The sequence below is a fragment of the Sinohyriopsis cumingii genome, unplaced genomic scaffold (genome assembly GCF_028554795.1).
Source record: "Sinohyriopsis cumingii isolate HCF-2022 unplaced genomic scaffold, ASM2855479v2 utg000810l, whole genome shotgun sequence".
Taxonomy (NCBI): domain Eukaryota; kingdom Metazoa; phylum Mollusca; class Bivalvia; order Unionida; family Unionidae; genus Sinohyriopsis; species Sinohyriopsis cumingii.
In genome coordinates, this window is record NW_028315933.1 from 423,336 (window position 1) to 440,282 (window position 16,947).

The 16,947-nt window shown below is 34.7% G+C and overlaps 1 protein-coding gene across 20 annotated transcripts in view; it reads left to right on the forward strand.

Moving 5' to 3' along the window:
- Nucleotides 1-16,947, forward strand: part of LOC149773222 (protein furry-like) — a 242,636-nt gene that overhangs the window by 92,003 nt on the left and 133,686 nt on the right. For all 20 annotated transcript variants that reach the window (XR_016417442.1, XM_089946600.1, XM_089946615.1 and 17 more), the window contains 3 exons: nt 3,405-3,513; nt 5,434-5,593; nt 16,001-16,155. Coding sequence is in view for 19 of the 20 variants with exons in the window: in XM_089946600.1 (XP_089802726.1) it covers nt 3,405-3,513; nt 5,434-5,593; nt 16,001-16,155 (424 nt within the window). In the remaining variant the exon portion in view is untranslated. The remainder of the gene's footprint in view (nt 1-3,404; nt 3,514-5,433; nt 5,594-16,000; nt 16,156-16,947) is intronic.

Consider the following 16,947-nt stretch of genomic DNA (forward strand, 5'->3'; position numbering starts at 1 on the left):
ACTATAAAAAAGCTGAGTTGTGTGTCCACAGTGGTGATGATTCATACTAGAGTGATTTCCTCTTGGATATAAATTTTGCACCAAATCCTGTCCATACTCCAACTGCTGTTTCCACTCATGCTTGGTAGCACACTTTTGAGAGACTTCACAAAAATCTAGTATCAGGAGTTATTTGTCACACTACTGAGCGAGTTTGAGGAGTTTTCATGTAAGGGAAGTATACTCCATCTATATTCCAAACTATTTCTTACTCTTTTATGTCATAGACAAAGGTTTTCTAACTTTAATAAAACAACAAATTTGTTGAATGTTGGTGCATTCTCAGTTGCAAGCCCTAATCACTAGTACGTATTATGCAGTAATATATATTCGATCTTTTGTATTCACACTCAGTTACTGTATAAATTACTGACCATTAGGTCATGCATGTAACCTTACTATAGAAAGCAGTTTTGTAGCAGCCCCGCCAAGTAAGGGTATAAGTAATGCTCCATGGACATCACTGGTATAATCCAGCTCAGACACTGTCTCTCCTGATGAGAGGGTTTGTGTGGGTGCAGTTTTGTGCATCCAGTATCCCATAACCTCTTATGGCATCATGAGTGAGGCACCTACAAGGAGGAAAAGATGGATTGGACTGTGCCATCAGATTTATATGAAAATAAGGTCCACACCAAAGGAAAGCGATGCCAGTAATGTTGAATGGAGGGGGGGACCATTTATGTTAATCAGATATCTTCTCCTCCATCCCATCATCAGAACACCAGCACTCATAGGGACAAGCCCACTCATTATAGTACCACAGTGTACCCAGGTTTCTTTATTTAGCGATATAATGAACTTAACTTGACCAAGCATCATGAACTGGACCATACCTTTTCTATAACCAAGTAGACCTGGTACGTTTTCAGTTCCATATCATTTCTATGCCATCGAACTCAACATCAAAGGTCTTGGACAGCCCATCAGAACTTACAGTATGGTTAACTGTCACTCTCTGCATACTTCACCAGCACTGTCTAAAATTTCACAAGAGATGTCTTTGCCACCACATTCATCAATAGAGAACAAATCTTGCATAGAAGCTCCATCATTTTTGCCTGACCCAACAGTGGCAATAGAATTGTTTCTGGCATCAAAGAGCTGTTGTACCTGTTACCATAGGAATTTTGTCCATGTCCTCCTGCTCCATCACTGACTTCATTCAGAGTCCCAGCATCACTATGTGAGCCAAGAAAGACCGACCATAATTCAAACAAATACCACAGTCTAGTTGAATGGCTGACTTAACATTGTTTAAAGTGGCAACTACTGATCCCAAGTGTCAATAGACATTTCTTTCATTCACAGCATTAACTCCGTTCATGCTGGTGCTTATCTTTCAAAAATATCCTCCAGTGATATTAGGATATAAACCTGCTACCTCCTGAATTGAGCCCTACTAAACAGATGAAAATTCATCTTTTCTGCCTCATATGAACAAAATGAGAAGAAGAAAAACTCTTGTCCATTACCTCCCCTTACCACCACCACCAGGTGTTGCCACTTGTTAGCTTTGCTTCTCAATTGTTAATTTATTCTTTTTTCCTTCACATGTCATTTAAGTATAAAATATCAACCAAGTGCATAAAATGCGAGACATTTAAAGATACACTTTAGTCTTGTTTAGTATGTACAAAATGTACATCATTTCTTCCCTGTATTATGTGTTATGTGATCAGAAGAAGTTTGGACTGTAATTCTACAAAAAGCAACAAAACGAGTTACTGTTGAAATAAATCTCACAAAGGTAACGTTGCTTTTCTAGGCATTCAGCCAAAGTCTTGGATGTGGGAGGATGAGGGTTCGAACCCCAGCCAAGTCATACCAAAGACTTATAAAAATGGTACTAACAGCTGTCAGACTAGGTGCTCAGCATTAAGAGGTTAGTGTTATGACTGGTCAGCCTGGTGTCAGGATAATGTGACTGGGTGGGACATCATGCTACAAGTATGATGCATGGTACTGCAGTGCTAGACAATACTATGAACTGCCACACTGCAGGCGTCATAGTGATATGACTGAAAAATTATTAAAGCTGTGTTAAAAATCCAAATCACACAGACACATCTTTAAAGGTGAGTGCCATATTTAGTGAAGGAAGAACCACCAACCAATGGGAAGCTTTTTCATATACCACACTGGCTGAGATGAGACTCAGACATGGATAGAGGTGAGTGAGATGTCAGTAATCTGTAAAGGCAAACACCTTGGACCATACACTCACCCAGGATCCATTCTTAGTGTTGACTTCTGCTTGATATGTGGGGAAACTTTTTTTTCTCCAATAGATGAATCAAGTCATATGGAGTCACTACCCCAGCTGGGTTTTATCAAAATTTTGAAGCCAGTTTACATACCGTAGGGGACTGAACATTTTTTACTTTCTACTCAAGCCCATCCTCCCCGCAATTACATCCTACTAACAGAATGTGTATTACACTCAAGTATTTACTGAAATTTGGACAGGATTTGGCACCAATCCAGATATCCAAGGAAGATCACTCTAATCAAACTCCCCACTATGTGGGCAGACAACTTAGCTTTGCTAGCTAAAAGTTAATATGGGAGGGCTGGATTTGTGAGGTTGTAGTCACACTCATAAGGTATTATAATCAGGTAAGTGTTGTTGAATAAACATTTTATTTAAGAAATCGGTTTCTTGTGGGACTGATAATTGTCATATTGAAATGTAGTATTGCTAGGATATAACCAAATTGGATTTACTGTGCATTGCACAATCCATCAAAAATTAGTCTTTGAACTATATCTTATACCCTTGGAGAACATTCAGTGAAAAGCATTATATTTTGAGGTTACATCATATCTAGTTTGTAAGCTACCTCTCAGCTTCTCTGTTGAAAAAGAATGTACATGGTTTCATGCCAGTCACAAATAAATGAACTGGGTCAGTGAGATTGATAATGTTTCATTTTAAATGTTAAAACACAAAATACGTAAGTTAATTGTATGTGTTCTTATATTTATAAACAATAAAATGTGTTTCTAAATGTGATTTTTTTATTATACCTTATTTGGCACCATGTTTCTTAGCATGAAACCAGTTTCTTTGTCTTAACCATGATTTAGACAGACCAGAAATCTAGCAACATGTGGTTTATGTTAATATGATTTTTGCAATGAAAGTTAAAATCTTGAAGTGATCTTGAAATAAGGCAATAAACATTTAAGCTCAAATAAATTCCATAATATATAGATATATTGTGATAAGACTCTTCAATCAGTCTATATTCAACTGTTCAAAAATATTAACTTTTGGTCATAAAAATATGAGAAAAACAGGAGACTGTTATGTTACATGAAACGATTCAATTGTATCTTACATAATTTTTTCTCATTGACAGTGGAGTATAAGAAAACACTCCTTTCAAGAGAACTCAGATACAGTCTCTTTGACCTGTTCGCTAGTTGGAGTGGGAAGTTCAGTCACACGTCTAGTGCCTTAGACAAAAGGTGAGTCTATTTCAGTTTAACACATGTGTCCGATTTTAAATGTGTATTTTACATTGTGTCATCAAACATACTGTTTGCTTTTTCTTAATGTTTTTCTTTCTCAGCTTGCCTGCCTTTGTGTCTGGTGACCTGCCTGCCTATCTACTGATTCCCAATTTCTCATTTATTTAAAGCTCACCAGGCCAAAGGTCATGAGAGATTATGAAATGGTTGTTTATGTTCATTTTGCATCCATTCAACTGTCTGTCCACATTACTAAACAAAACCACAGTACCAATTTGGATCGAACTTTTTTGGGATTGTTCATTGGATTACATTCTACCAACATTGAGTTTGGTGTGGTCCCCTATCTTCCATATTTGATCATTTTTTTGTTTTAAAGTGGAATTCCACTTTTCTCCTGATGAGAAACATCCAGTTCTCAATGTAGTCAGTTTTTTTTATATCGTCTCAGATCTGGTTCATAAAAAAAGCAGTCTGTCTTGTCCTGTTACTTATTTATCCTTTTAGAGTATTCTTTTTAAATAGTTAACACTCGGTCATTGTAAAGAGTATTCTTAACGGTCAAAAGTTTCTACTCTTCCATTCAATCTTCATGTTACGGAAACTGATGGAAATAAAAAAGCACGCTTGCAGAGTTTGGATAAATATTTTAAAAATGTATGGAAATGGCAATGGCTGAAGTGAAGAGTTGATGGAAATGTTCATAAGAAAACTGAAAGCCAGAGCACTGGCATTTTGTGATCTTTGCAAGAAAATTTATTACCCTAATCATGGATGGATGAGTTTGGAGCACAGAGAGCACCTACAAATGAAGCTGCACTCTGTGTTTATGTGTGTGTGATTTGGATTTTGAATGTAGCTTTAACAATTTTTCAGTCATATCATTATGATGCCTGCAGTGTGACAATTTATAGTGATGTCTAGCACTGGGGCATCATGCTTCAGACATGTAGCATCATATCCCACCTAGTCACATTATCATAACACTGGGCAGACCAGTCCTAGCATTAACCCCTTAATACTGTGCAACAAGCGAGGCAACTGCTAGTACCGTGTTTATAAGTCTTTAATATGACTTGGCCGGGGTTTGAACCCCCAACCTCCAGCATCTGAGGCAGACACTCTAGCCACTAGGCCACTTGAGCAGTCTAGCTGCACACACAGAAATTTTATATCAGGAGCACAAATTGCAGCCAATATGAGGAGTTGCCTGAATTGAGAAAATAAACATCCTTTTTGAGAAAAACTAGAAAAGAATCTACACTGAGCCCAAAACACCAGTGGTGACAAATATAAAAGCAAAAGAAATTTTTGCCAAGACTAGCATATCATTATCAACAGGTTGTGCACAGTGAGGTTAAAGACAAATGAATTTGTGTGATTACTAGTGATTATTTATATATCGTTGATGTATTTTGGTGATTTATTTAACAGATTTTTTTCAGAAAAGAGAAAAATGTTATATAATATTTGCTGCAAATGTAGAGAAATGATCTTGGCTGAATTATTGTGTGGACACTAACATGCACATGTACTTTAGTACAAATATTATTGGAGAATTTGATGTGACAATGAACATTTTGAAATTCTTCAAGTATTGTTTAAAGTTGCATTCTGTTTTCATCATTTTGTAAGAAAATTTTATGGAGTTATGGCCCTTGCTCCCCTTTGACCTTTGCCATATAATTGCATTATTGTTGAAGAAGCATTGGACACTTCTACATGGTTATTCTGTACAGGAAATAATTCAAGCTAGAAAGCTGAGATCTTGAAATGTATATTGTAATTCATCCCTATTTACTATATCTTAATATTCATCAATTTCATTAATATTGCTGAACATTTTATAACACCTACAGGATATTGTTCATAGGAGACACTAAAATTCATTCAGTATTTTCTGACTTTGTTATACAGGCTAACAAAGGATGATAACTGTACAGAGCTAGAGTTGTCAGCAGTCAGAGCCATGTCAGCTGTTGTAACTTGTGGACCAGTGTTTGACAGCAATGGTCTTAATGATGATGGTTATATCTACAACTGGCTGGACAGGCTCCTCAGCTCTCATGATGACCGGGTATGTACGACAGTTTTTATATGGAGAGATTTTTGTTTATATTCAGTACGTAGTAACTATTTTCTTATAACCTATTGGATGATATGTTTCCTAAGGTGAAGGGGACACTGAAAATATTTCTCCTATGAAAGGCCCATATTTGATAAGACAGTACCCTGTTTTACAAAAGATTCCCAAATCTTTATTTAAGTGAGCTCTTTCAGAGAAAAGCCACAAATTTACAAGATGTGGTCGATGGGCTTGTAATGGGAGAAATGCTGCACCAACATTTTCTGTGATTGTTGTAAACCTTATAAGCATATAAATTTGGTTGTTTCTATAACACATAATAGCTTTTCCCAATCTTATCTTTCCTGTAGCTGTTATTAACGTATTTTTTTGCATTGTTTACATATACATCAGAACAGTAACATCTTTAACTTTGTCAATATTTGTTATGGGTGCCAAAGAAAGAATTTGAAAAAGAAATTTAAACAGATTTTGCCATTCTTTTACTCCACTGTAGGGTCTCTTTACAGATTGTAAAAGAGTATATTACTGTGTGATATGCATACATTTTTAACATAAAAACGTTGCCGGCTTGGATTAAAAAGAAAAAGAACAACAGAATTCAGTCATATTTTACAGAAAGCATTCTGGCTTGAAAGACTTACAAATTATGGCCACCAGTACCAAGACAGAGAAATTTAAACATCTTCATCAAACTAAACACTGAACAGAACATGAACTACTTTGACAAAAAGCATAAAAGCCTTTCAGTATTGAACAAGCGATGCTGGATAAAGTTACATCAAATAGATAAATCTTGAAACGACTGTTTTTATTACCTATGCAATCAACAGTGGTTCTTTTTGTTTTGGAGGGAGGGGTGAGGGGTCAGATTAGGTTTCTATTTTAAGCTTAGGTTACTCAGATTATCCCAGGCCTATGCATATCACCAAATCCTATATTTATCTCAATGTCCCTTATATCATTTAGTAAAAAATCAGTTTATATGTGGTCAGACCTGTCCAAACAGTCACCTTTGTATAGCAGTCACATGTTCATAATGGCCATTCTAATTTTTCCCTAGCATGTTTCCTATATAAATGTTGTGTTACAGTCACCTGCTTTCTGAATCAGTTTCCAGATGTTTTTATAACCATATAATTGTTTTTCCCTGCCTTAAGTGGTCACTTGAGAATATCCACAGTCAGTGCAAACTTAATTATTTTTGCTTCATGAGAAAGGCATTGTTTAGATAAAGGAATGTCATGTGAAATGATGAGCAAATATTTCTAATCTTGCTTGTACTCACTGTACCTTAGTTGCATTGTTAATTTAACTCAAAGCAGTCAGCATGTCAAATTCAAAAGAGAGAGAGAGAGATAGTTTCATTAGGGTAGAGGGTTGAAGCAGTTAGTTGGCTGGATGGTGGGAAAAGTAATGTTACGTTAGCAGAAATGGAAATTACCTTTTGTGCCAGTGTGTCAGGTATAGTTCATTATCTTCATCTATTTGCCTGTGAATTAAAGATATATCTGTTGAAAAAAGTTCATCCATGAAAAGAGACACGACTTGTAACCCCTTTCATCACAGGAAGGGGTCAATTAATATTAAAGCTTCCCTGTAAAGTCTTGTGTCATGGGTCACAAGGAATAGCCATATATGACTTCGTTTGATTCCCACTTCATCACTGGCCTCTCAACTAATTTGACTCTCTTTTGATCTCAGTAAGTGAGCAACTGACTAATCCTGCTATTGTTTTTGAAACATGAATATGGTCCCAAGTTTCATTTATACAAGATGGTCGTCAGAAGAGTTAGTCCTTTGTTTTACAGTGATTATTTTAAGAATCTGTGATGATTTAATTTGTAGGATGGATTAAAGTGAGCAGGATACATTAACATAAATTCAGGAAAGAACAGCATATGCTTATTTTATAATTTAAAAATTAAAATATTGCTCAAAAACAGTCTTAATATTGTAATAATGATATCAGTAATGATTATGATAACGATAATGATATTTGGTGCATGGTATTTGTTCAGAAACCAATTCTGAAAGGTAAATTCATGTACAGAGGTACCTGTGTACAAATGCAAGTTTTGCCTTTTCCCATGGGTGGCCACTATTAACAGGTTTGACTTTATTATTATTGTAATTATACTCCATGAAACCAGGCTGCAATTTTAACAGCTTCCTTTTAAGTCTCATAAGTCAGGTCCAACTGCAAGCAACTAAGACCTAGATTTGCCATTGCATAATATGCCAGCAGATCAGGATCTGTGTTTTTTCTACTGATTATTTCCAGCAAACTGCATATACCTTGATCTGCCAATGCATTATGCAATGACAGATCTGGGTCTATGCAGTTTGCAGTTGGATCCAACTTATAAATTAGTATATATGTTTGTATAGTGAACTAATTTGCAAAATTTAGCTCAGACTTAAGTTTCATCGCATTTGAATTTTGTTCGCTAGACTGAATTTTAAATCAATACTTGGCTTTTGTCGCTGAAATCTTGACTGGTAATGTATTATTAAATTTATTCAGAATATTTCAGTCAACAAGCAGGTTACAGAAACCACATTTCCATGCAAGAGAAATTTATGTATTTGAAAACAATTGCATTTATCTATTTCTACTTTAAACTTTTCTTGTAAAGAAATCATAAACAAATAGCCCTAATTAATGGATGAATATAAATACATTTTTCATAGATTAGCAATATATCTTCATCTACTAATGTTATTAGATGTATCATAGATAAATTTGTATATTTGCTTTCCACCAGAGAAAGGATGAGGTAAGACCCTATCAGAGAGAGGTGTCACTGCATATCTGCTTGTATTATTCTGAGTTGTCTGCTCTTAGTTTTATGCTGAGCTGTCTGCCCTTTAGATTTGGCTCATTCAAGAAAACCAAAAAGCTTCAGCTTAGTAACTGAGAATTAAAATTCTTTGATGTCACTAGACTCTTTCTTTTCATTGCCTTCGTTTTCTTATTTTACTTATAATGACTGAAAATCATTCTCTTTCCAGCACAGAGTGTACATTTCCTTTTATTTGCTAGTGCTTGTGTTTTCATTTTAAAAATATAAATATGGAACAGTTTTGATTGATTATATTTCTTCTACTCATAAATATCTTTTAGATATTTTTGATTTGAAGTGTGGCATGTCAGTTCACTGTTAGATATATATTTTGGTTAGAAAATAAACAGTAGGAGTGTTTGAGCGGATATGTAATAGGATGAGTATGACATGTAGAAGTGGAAATTGAAACGAGCTGCCTATTCAACAGTGTTTTTGATTCTACATTTTGATTAATATATTTTAGTCTTGTAATAAATGCATTATTTCAAAGCAACCGCAAATAGTGTATTTTCTGAAGTTGACAATGTCATTTGGTAGATAATAACAAGTGAAAAGTACTGCAGTTGCAAGATAGAACTTGAGGCAGACTTCAAGTCTCCATTCTCCATTGCAGTGATAACTCTCTCTTTTTATTTGTTTACCTGTATAACATGTTTTGCTCGAAGTCCCATGTTCTGTTTTTGAAAACCATCAGTTGTTTTGTGTTCATGTTTTAGTTGTACATGAATATAAATAATTAATAATGAAGGACTATTTTTTTCCATTTTAGCTATACTGGTCATAAACCACAAGAACTTATGGGATGGGCTGTCATCCATTGTATGTTGCCTGTCATCTCTCTGTCCATTAGCACAAGTTTATTATCACCACTCCAAAATAACTTGGAGGATTGTCATGCAATTTTACATTCATATTTATCCTACAGTCTAGTTGGTCCCAAATGAAAACAGTGTGGCCAGGACATTGAATATTGCCACCACTTTGGCCTCTTGAAAATCTTGTTTTTGCTACATTTTCTGAATGGATGGACATATCAACAGTGTGTTTTCAAAAAGAGTTCTTATGATATATAGTTGATCCTAAATGGTGCTGATCAATGGTCCAATATGGCCACCATAGCAGCTATCTTTAAAATTTTGTTATCACTACATCTCCTGAACAAACATCATATTGTCACGGGGTTTTCACCAGAAGACTTTTATGTTGATATGATGCCTAATTTGACTGCCAATATGGGCACCACATCAACCGTCTTAAAAATCTTATCACTTTTCCTCCTGATTGAAAAATCATATTGAAATAGGTTTAATAGAAGACTGTCTAAATGAAAATTGTGCTGGGCTGACCTCCAATATGGCCACCACAAATGGCCAGCTTGAAAATCTTTTTGTTGCTTCTGCTGCTTGATCTCTCGTTATATTGACAAACTACTCATTATGTTTAGTTGGCCTTAAATGGAAGTGGTGTCAGTCAATATAACCATCATGGTAGACATCTTGAACATCTTGTTATTGTAACTCCTCTAAAACAGGAAATCATAGCATGGAGTTTTCACCAGAAGACTTTTTATAATGTGTTGTTTGTCAGAAATTAAAATAATGCTGATCTGACATCCACTGTGGTCACTTGAAAATCTTGATGACTTTTCATCAGAAGACTTTTTCCAGTGTCTAATTGGTCCTAAATGAAAATGATGCAGACTGACTCTCAATAAAGCTATCATGGTGGCAGTCTTGAACATATTGTTTTCTCTACTCCTCCAAAATGGTTGGCTATATCCAAATGGAATTTTCACTAACCTGGTTGGTCCAAGAAATAATATGGTGCCAATTTTTCATGCAAAATGGTTGATACAAGGCTGTCTTGAAAATCTTGCTATCACTACTTATCCAGAATGATGGTCATATTGACATGGAATTTTCACCAAAAGACCTATACTGATGTCTGCTTGATTCTAAATGAAATTGGTGCCTATCTGACATCCAGTATGTCCACCACAGAGGTTAATTTGAAAATCTGGTTATTGTCAAAGAATATCAAGATGGTTTTGAGACTCAGCAGTTTAAAGCAAGAAATTGTCTTTTCGTAAATTCCAAGAAATTCTTTTTGGACAGTAGAGCAGCAGTTGCTTTGAAGGACTCTTTGTTTTGTATCTGAATGAACCAGATCCCTTGAGCATTGAAGCAGAACTAAGTTTAAAACAGCTACAATAGATAATTGATGGTAGGTAACACAAGCAGGATTAAAGCCATTTGTAATTTTATGTATTGAATGTTATTATTTTCAAAAAATCAGGATGTGGATACTGTAATGGTAATGTACTGTCATTTTATTTATATGGTTATCATATTGTCATTACAACCATGTGGTTTTGGTTTGATTTTGGTGCAACAGGACCCATCTCCTTCCCAAGTTTTTCTTAGAAATTTAAAATCTGGTACACCACCCGTTCTAGCTAGTCAGAACTTTCATACTTAAATTTCTTTCCTCGTCCCCCACCCCCTTTTTCTTCTTTTGAAGGCAGGTAAATTAGCATGAACGCCAGTGGGAGGGCAGACTGAAAATCCTAGGAGGTTGAACACAAGGAGGACAATTTCATTGAAAAATTTATCTTGTTTAAATCCGTTTTAAACATCAGTTATTTTGAAGCAGTGTAGTGTCTTGTCAACATATTGGGACAGATTGTTTTCCTTGCTTTTAAAGGCTGACCTTAAATATTAGGAGAATCCTTGCTTTTAACTTGTGTTACTCGAGACAGTTGTTTGTGTTTCATTGAGTGGTTGTTGTCTCTCCAGTATGCATGTCTCTTATGTATTTCTCTTTCATTAAATTCAGTCTTAAGTTCAGGTTACAAGATTATAATTAAATTTTAAATTATATAGTGATATGGCTGTGAAATTGTTAAAGCTGTGTTAAAAATCCAAAACACAAACAAACACTACATCACATTTTGCATATGGATGTTAAGGCTTAGTATGGTCATGATGAGTTGATACAGGGCTGGATTGGTTGAACTTGGTTTCATTTTAAGTAGGTCTATCACTTTGTTCTTTGATGACATCCATAAACCATGGTGACTGTAAATCTCTCAGTTCCAAGTGGTCTAAAATGCTTGCCTTTACCAACCACTGCCATCTCACCTCTGTCCATGTGGGTTTGAGTCTTGGGTTCAGCCATTGTGGGTTTGTTAGAAAGCTTGCCAGTAGCTTCCCATGGGTCATTGGTTCTTACTGGGATTTTTCTGGGTTCTTTCACCACCAGGTAGAACTGACACCATGCAAAGTCTGTCATGTGCTGAACAATGGCATTAAACCCACAAGAACAACAACACTCTTTAAGTTTGAAAATTTTCATCTTAAACATGTTTATCAATGTTAGTAAATGCAGACTGTATTGAAAAAGTATTTTTAAAGACTTGCTTTTCTTTGGTACCAAATGTTGTACAGTCACTACAAAAAAGTTGGAAAGATGCTACTTCCGAAACATTTTAACACTGGGAAATATAGATGCAAGTAATTAAACATGCAGGAATTAATGTTACATTTTAATCGTATGCAGATTTCTCCACCATCCTTTTTGATTTGGCTAATTTGACTAAATATTATAACGCTGGTATTACCAGTCAAATGACCAGAGGTCAGTTTGGGTCCTAATTCCAGGCAATTAACACTTAAGTTTTTGTCAATCAAATCACAGTTTCAAGCAATGAGAATGTAGTATTTTTGTAAGTTCTCACTGCTTAGATACATTCATCCATATTGTCCCCAAGCCATCTTGGATTTCACTTATCAGTTTGCTTATTAAGGAGGGGAAATATTCAAGTCTCTTCAGAATGGTGATGAGATGTGTATTTTGGACAAAAACATATAGAGATAAAGATTGTATTTTTCCCCCATTTTCCACTCAAAATAATTTGAATAATTTATTATTATTATTATTATTATTATTATTATTATTTATTCATTATTAATAGTAGTAGAGTATAGTATACTCTCCCTCCCCTCCTCTCTCTCTTTCTCTCTCTCTCTCTTATATGTATTTATGCATGTACAATTTTTCTAAGGTTCATGCAAGCTTTACTTGAACAACTGCCCTTCCACTACCTTGGACTACACACCTTTGTCTTTACCACCAATTAGTCTTAACAGAAGGCAGTTAAGCCACTGCTGAAGAATGGGAAGATAGTTCCTCTGTTATCAAATCCTATTGGGTGGTATTATAGGGTTTAAAAGCATATCAGAACATTCCTTGAACTCTAGCGTTGTCAATCAAATGTCACAGCATTGTTGCCCTCCAGAACATGTGTTCTATATGTGTGTGTATATATATATATCCCCTGAATTCACTAGTTTGCCCTTTCTCCTATATACACATGAAATTTTACTAAAATCTGGTTGATAGAACATTCTCTATATATCCCCAGAATAAATAAGTTCAACCCTTTTTTTGGTCCCATTAGAAAATTTAAAATATTGAAAATGTTTTTCAAATAAAATATTGCTAAAATAGTTCAACCTTCCTCCCGTGTCCCTTATAAATGTTTACCAAAATCTGGGTGTTAGGATACTGATATCTCAAGTAGAATTTACTGAAACTGTCAATGTACACTATATCTTTCTCATCCATTGTGATAATGGCACTCATTGGGTTGGGTGACATAGGAAATAGTCGAGGTTTGTCACAGCACATGGGAAATATCAATTAGTTGTCATTGCCTGATAGGCTATGTGCAGATTATGGTTACTGATTACAATTTATTCATGCATGGTCATAAAAGGTTAGACTAGATTTATTTTATTATTTTTTTGACAGAAATTCCTATATGTTGCCATTGTTAGTGTAAAATTTAATTACAGGATTTATTTTAAGCTTACTGTAGTATGAACCACAATTTCTGCGTAAACCTAAGTATGTTCGAATTGTGGATTTTGTATTTTGCACTGCATTTTCTTGGCTGATTTTGCATTTTGCACTGCATTTTGTTTGCTTCATACTTCATGGAACTTAAAAACAATACCAGTCAGTCCTTAATTACTACCAAAGCAATCAGGATTTACATCCCATACGCAGCTCTTCAGTACAAACATTACTTTTATTTTGGTGGAGAATACAGTTATCATGCTGCCATATTTTTCTGTGTATTACTCATGTCCATCTATAAGTACCTTGAACTAAGAACTGCTTCAGAAGAACAGCATCTTTCTACTTTGATTTTCTTTCTACTTTGGATTTCAAACTAAGACCATGGACCCTGTTTTTCTAGTGCATTATGTGATTGCTGATCTGGGTGTGCCGTATATGATCAGTTGGATGTATGTAAGACGAGGATCAATATGGATTTGTTTTGCTTTGAAACAGTCTATTGGTAGAGCTAAACAAGAAGCTTGTAGTACTAAATATTCTTGCATTAATCTCCATCATCTCCGTTATCAATGTCTTTTAATCTTAATTGGCATTGATGTTGGCATCAGCACACGCATCACAGCTATCACCACCACCATCCTCTTCCTTTTCCCTCTCCTCATTATCACCACCACACCATCACCATCATCACCATTTATCATCATATTTAACATCACTGTCATTGTCATCATCGTCATCACCTATGTCTTCACAGTTGAACCCCTCTTGTAATCAGAATCATTGTAATATGCATACAACCATGATTATAGTCTCACATTACCTCATGAATTTACATACAGAAATATCTATGTAATGTAAACAAAGTAAAATTTCAAAGACTGGTCACAAACAACTTTTCACTTAATATAGCAGATAAATGAAAAAAATTCTATTTCCTTCATACTCAGCAAGAGGTATTGCAAAAGAAAGATGACTGGCATACAATGAATGGGGATAATTTAGATTGTGTAAAAAAATTGGCAATTTCCAGTTTTTCCATACTACTTCTTATTTTAATACCAGCAATCCTTACTAATGCCTCAGTACAGAATTTAATATATTGCAGTCTGTGTGATATTTTTCTAAACATATGTGACTTAACAGTCTTTGGTAATCATTTCTGGGAAGAAATGGGGATATTAGCTGATCCCTAGACTTCTGAAAAATTTCTTTTCATGATGAAAACACAATATTTGTCTTTGGAATTTGACTGAGAAAGATTTCATCAGTCTGATAGACCCTGTTCTCAGTCCAAGGTCTACGAAAATATTGGGTTGGGCTACCATATGTTGAATTCTAGTAGCACATTGGGCTATTTCATGATCTTATGACTTTTTGTCAGTTTTCAAAACACAACACTGAAAAATATTATATCCAGGAGAATATTTATTAGTTACTTGTACGTAAGGAAAACTGAGGAAGTCTTAAAACTGGAAGTTTTAAATTAAAAGTTCTTTCTCTGGTTCTCTGGGTGGCTAAATTTATACTGGGCTTTTAAGGTTATCTTCTTGGTAGCCTGCCTAACTACTGTATGTACTCGCTTATAAGATGAATCCAACTGCAAACTGCACGGACCCAGATCTGCTGTCACATACTGCACTGACATATCTTGTTCTGTGGAGTTTGTTTTTGGAGTAATCAATAGAGCAAACATCAAACCTTAATCTGCGTGTATATTATGATGCAACAGGTAATAACCATTGTTATTTGTAATTTAATTTGAGTTATAAGCGAATATATGTGGTACCAACTGATTATGAGATTTACCAGACCCAGATTTAAGTCGTATTAATGGCATAAATAGAAGCAAATGGTAATATTATTCATAAATTAAAGATATAGTTATAAATTCATACTTTGTTGTTTTTCATACAGCATTTGATCTGTTGGTGTTGAAATGCTCATGTTGTATTTATGCCAAAACTATTCTTTTCAAAGCATAAGTTGTGCATGTTGATTTCAGAGATTGAGAAGTATTTTGAATTTCAGTTCTCATTTCCATATTTACTTGCATGATTTAAAATAATTTACACTCAGTCATGTAACCCTTGTGATGTCTATTTTGATTTGGAGACTTTCAAGTGAACACAAAAATCCTGTATCACTGCATTTTGAAAAATTCTGTATCATGATCCTTTGTATGATTTATTATTTTCCATGTTTGCAGAGATCGTTATTTTGATCCTTTAATTTCTACATTCAACATGGACGATTCTGTCTTGAATTAATTATAATAAAAATTGTAGAGAGGGTGTTAGAGATATTAGAAAATATATGATGCATTCAGATTGAATTCCTTTCATTCATAAATTTATAGAAAAAACTACTTTTAATATCAAAGTTTCATGAAGGTTTGGAAAGGAAATAGACTAGTCGTTTTATTTCTCTAAATGATTTTATATCATGACACTATCGTTCAAAATTTTCTTGCAAGAAGAAAATGTGGTTTCATAGATTAAATTTAAATGAGATTTAATTCTTGAGTAAAACTAAATTGCTTTGAATCAGATATAAATAGTGTCAGTTTCTAAAGTAGAAAGTGCTGCTAAATTGTTTCTGGCATTTTATAAAAGCAAAAAATAATGATTGGAAAAATTGTCATATTTCGTGTCCATTTCTTCAATAACATATCTTTTTGGAATTTCAGATTTATGAGTTGGCTAAAGAAACGGTAGTCCTTTTGCTGGACTTTAACTCAGAAATAGCAGGACTTCTGGACTGGGTGATTGATAAATGCTACACAGGCTCTAGTGAGGTAGCTGACGGCTGTTTCAGTGCCATGGCTGCTGTCTTCCAAGCAAGGTTATTATGTTTTTATAACTAAAGTACATAAAAAATAAGCCGTGTAGGTTAGCAGAAATAATCCTGCGATGTATGTAAAGTTTATTGTAAATACAGTTTTAGAAAGAACAGATCGTATTCTTTAATCTTTAGTAAAAAAATATGTAAGACATTATAAATTATTGTACACATATGACTTGAGACACCTCACTTATTTCAGTTGTACGAGTAACTGTACAGTGAGGATATAGTTCTCAGTAATTGGTATGTTTATAATTATCATGTCCTAAGTGTACACATTAGATGGACTTGACTGGTTCTGTTTGTTATTACAGATTTAGCTTTTGTGAACTTTTTTGTATTGCGACCACTCTGGTGGCCTAGTGGTTAGAGCAAGAGGTTGCAGATTTGAACCCCGGCTGAGTTATACCAAAGACTTATAAAAATGGTACTAACAGCTGCCTTGCTTGGCGCTCAGCATTAAGAGGTTAGTGTTAGGACTGGTCGGCTTAGTGTCAGTATATATAATGTGACTGGGTGGGACATGATGCTACATGTATGTGGCATGATGCCCCAGTGCTAGATGTCACTATAGACATTGTAGCAGTATGCCAGAATTTTTTTTAAAGTTATGTTAAAAATCAAAATCACATACACACTCACTTTTATATATTGTACATTTCAGTGTTTTTCCTTATACTAGACATTAATTTGTGCCTGTAAGCATCTCCTTCCAAATCACAATGTTTAATATTATTATATTGAAATTATAGTGGTTATGCCTTGGTATAATCGATGAGCATATTTGTTTCT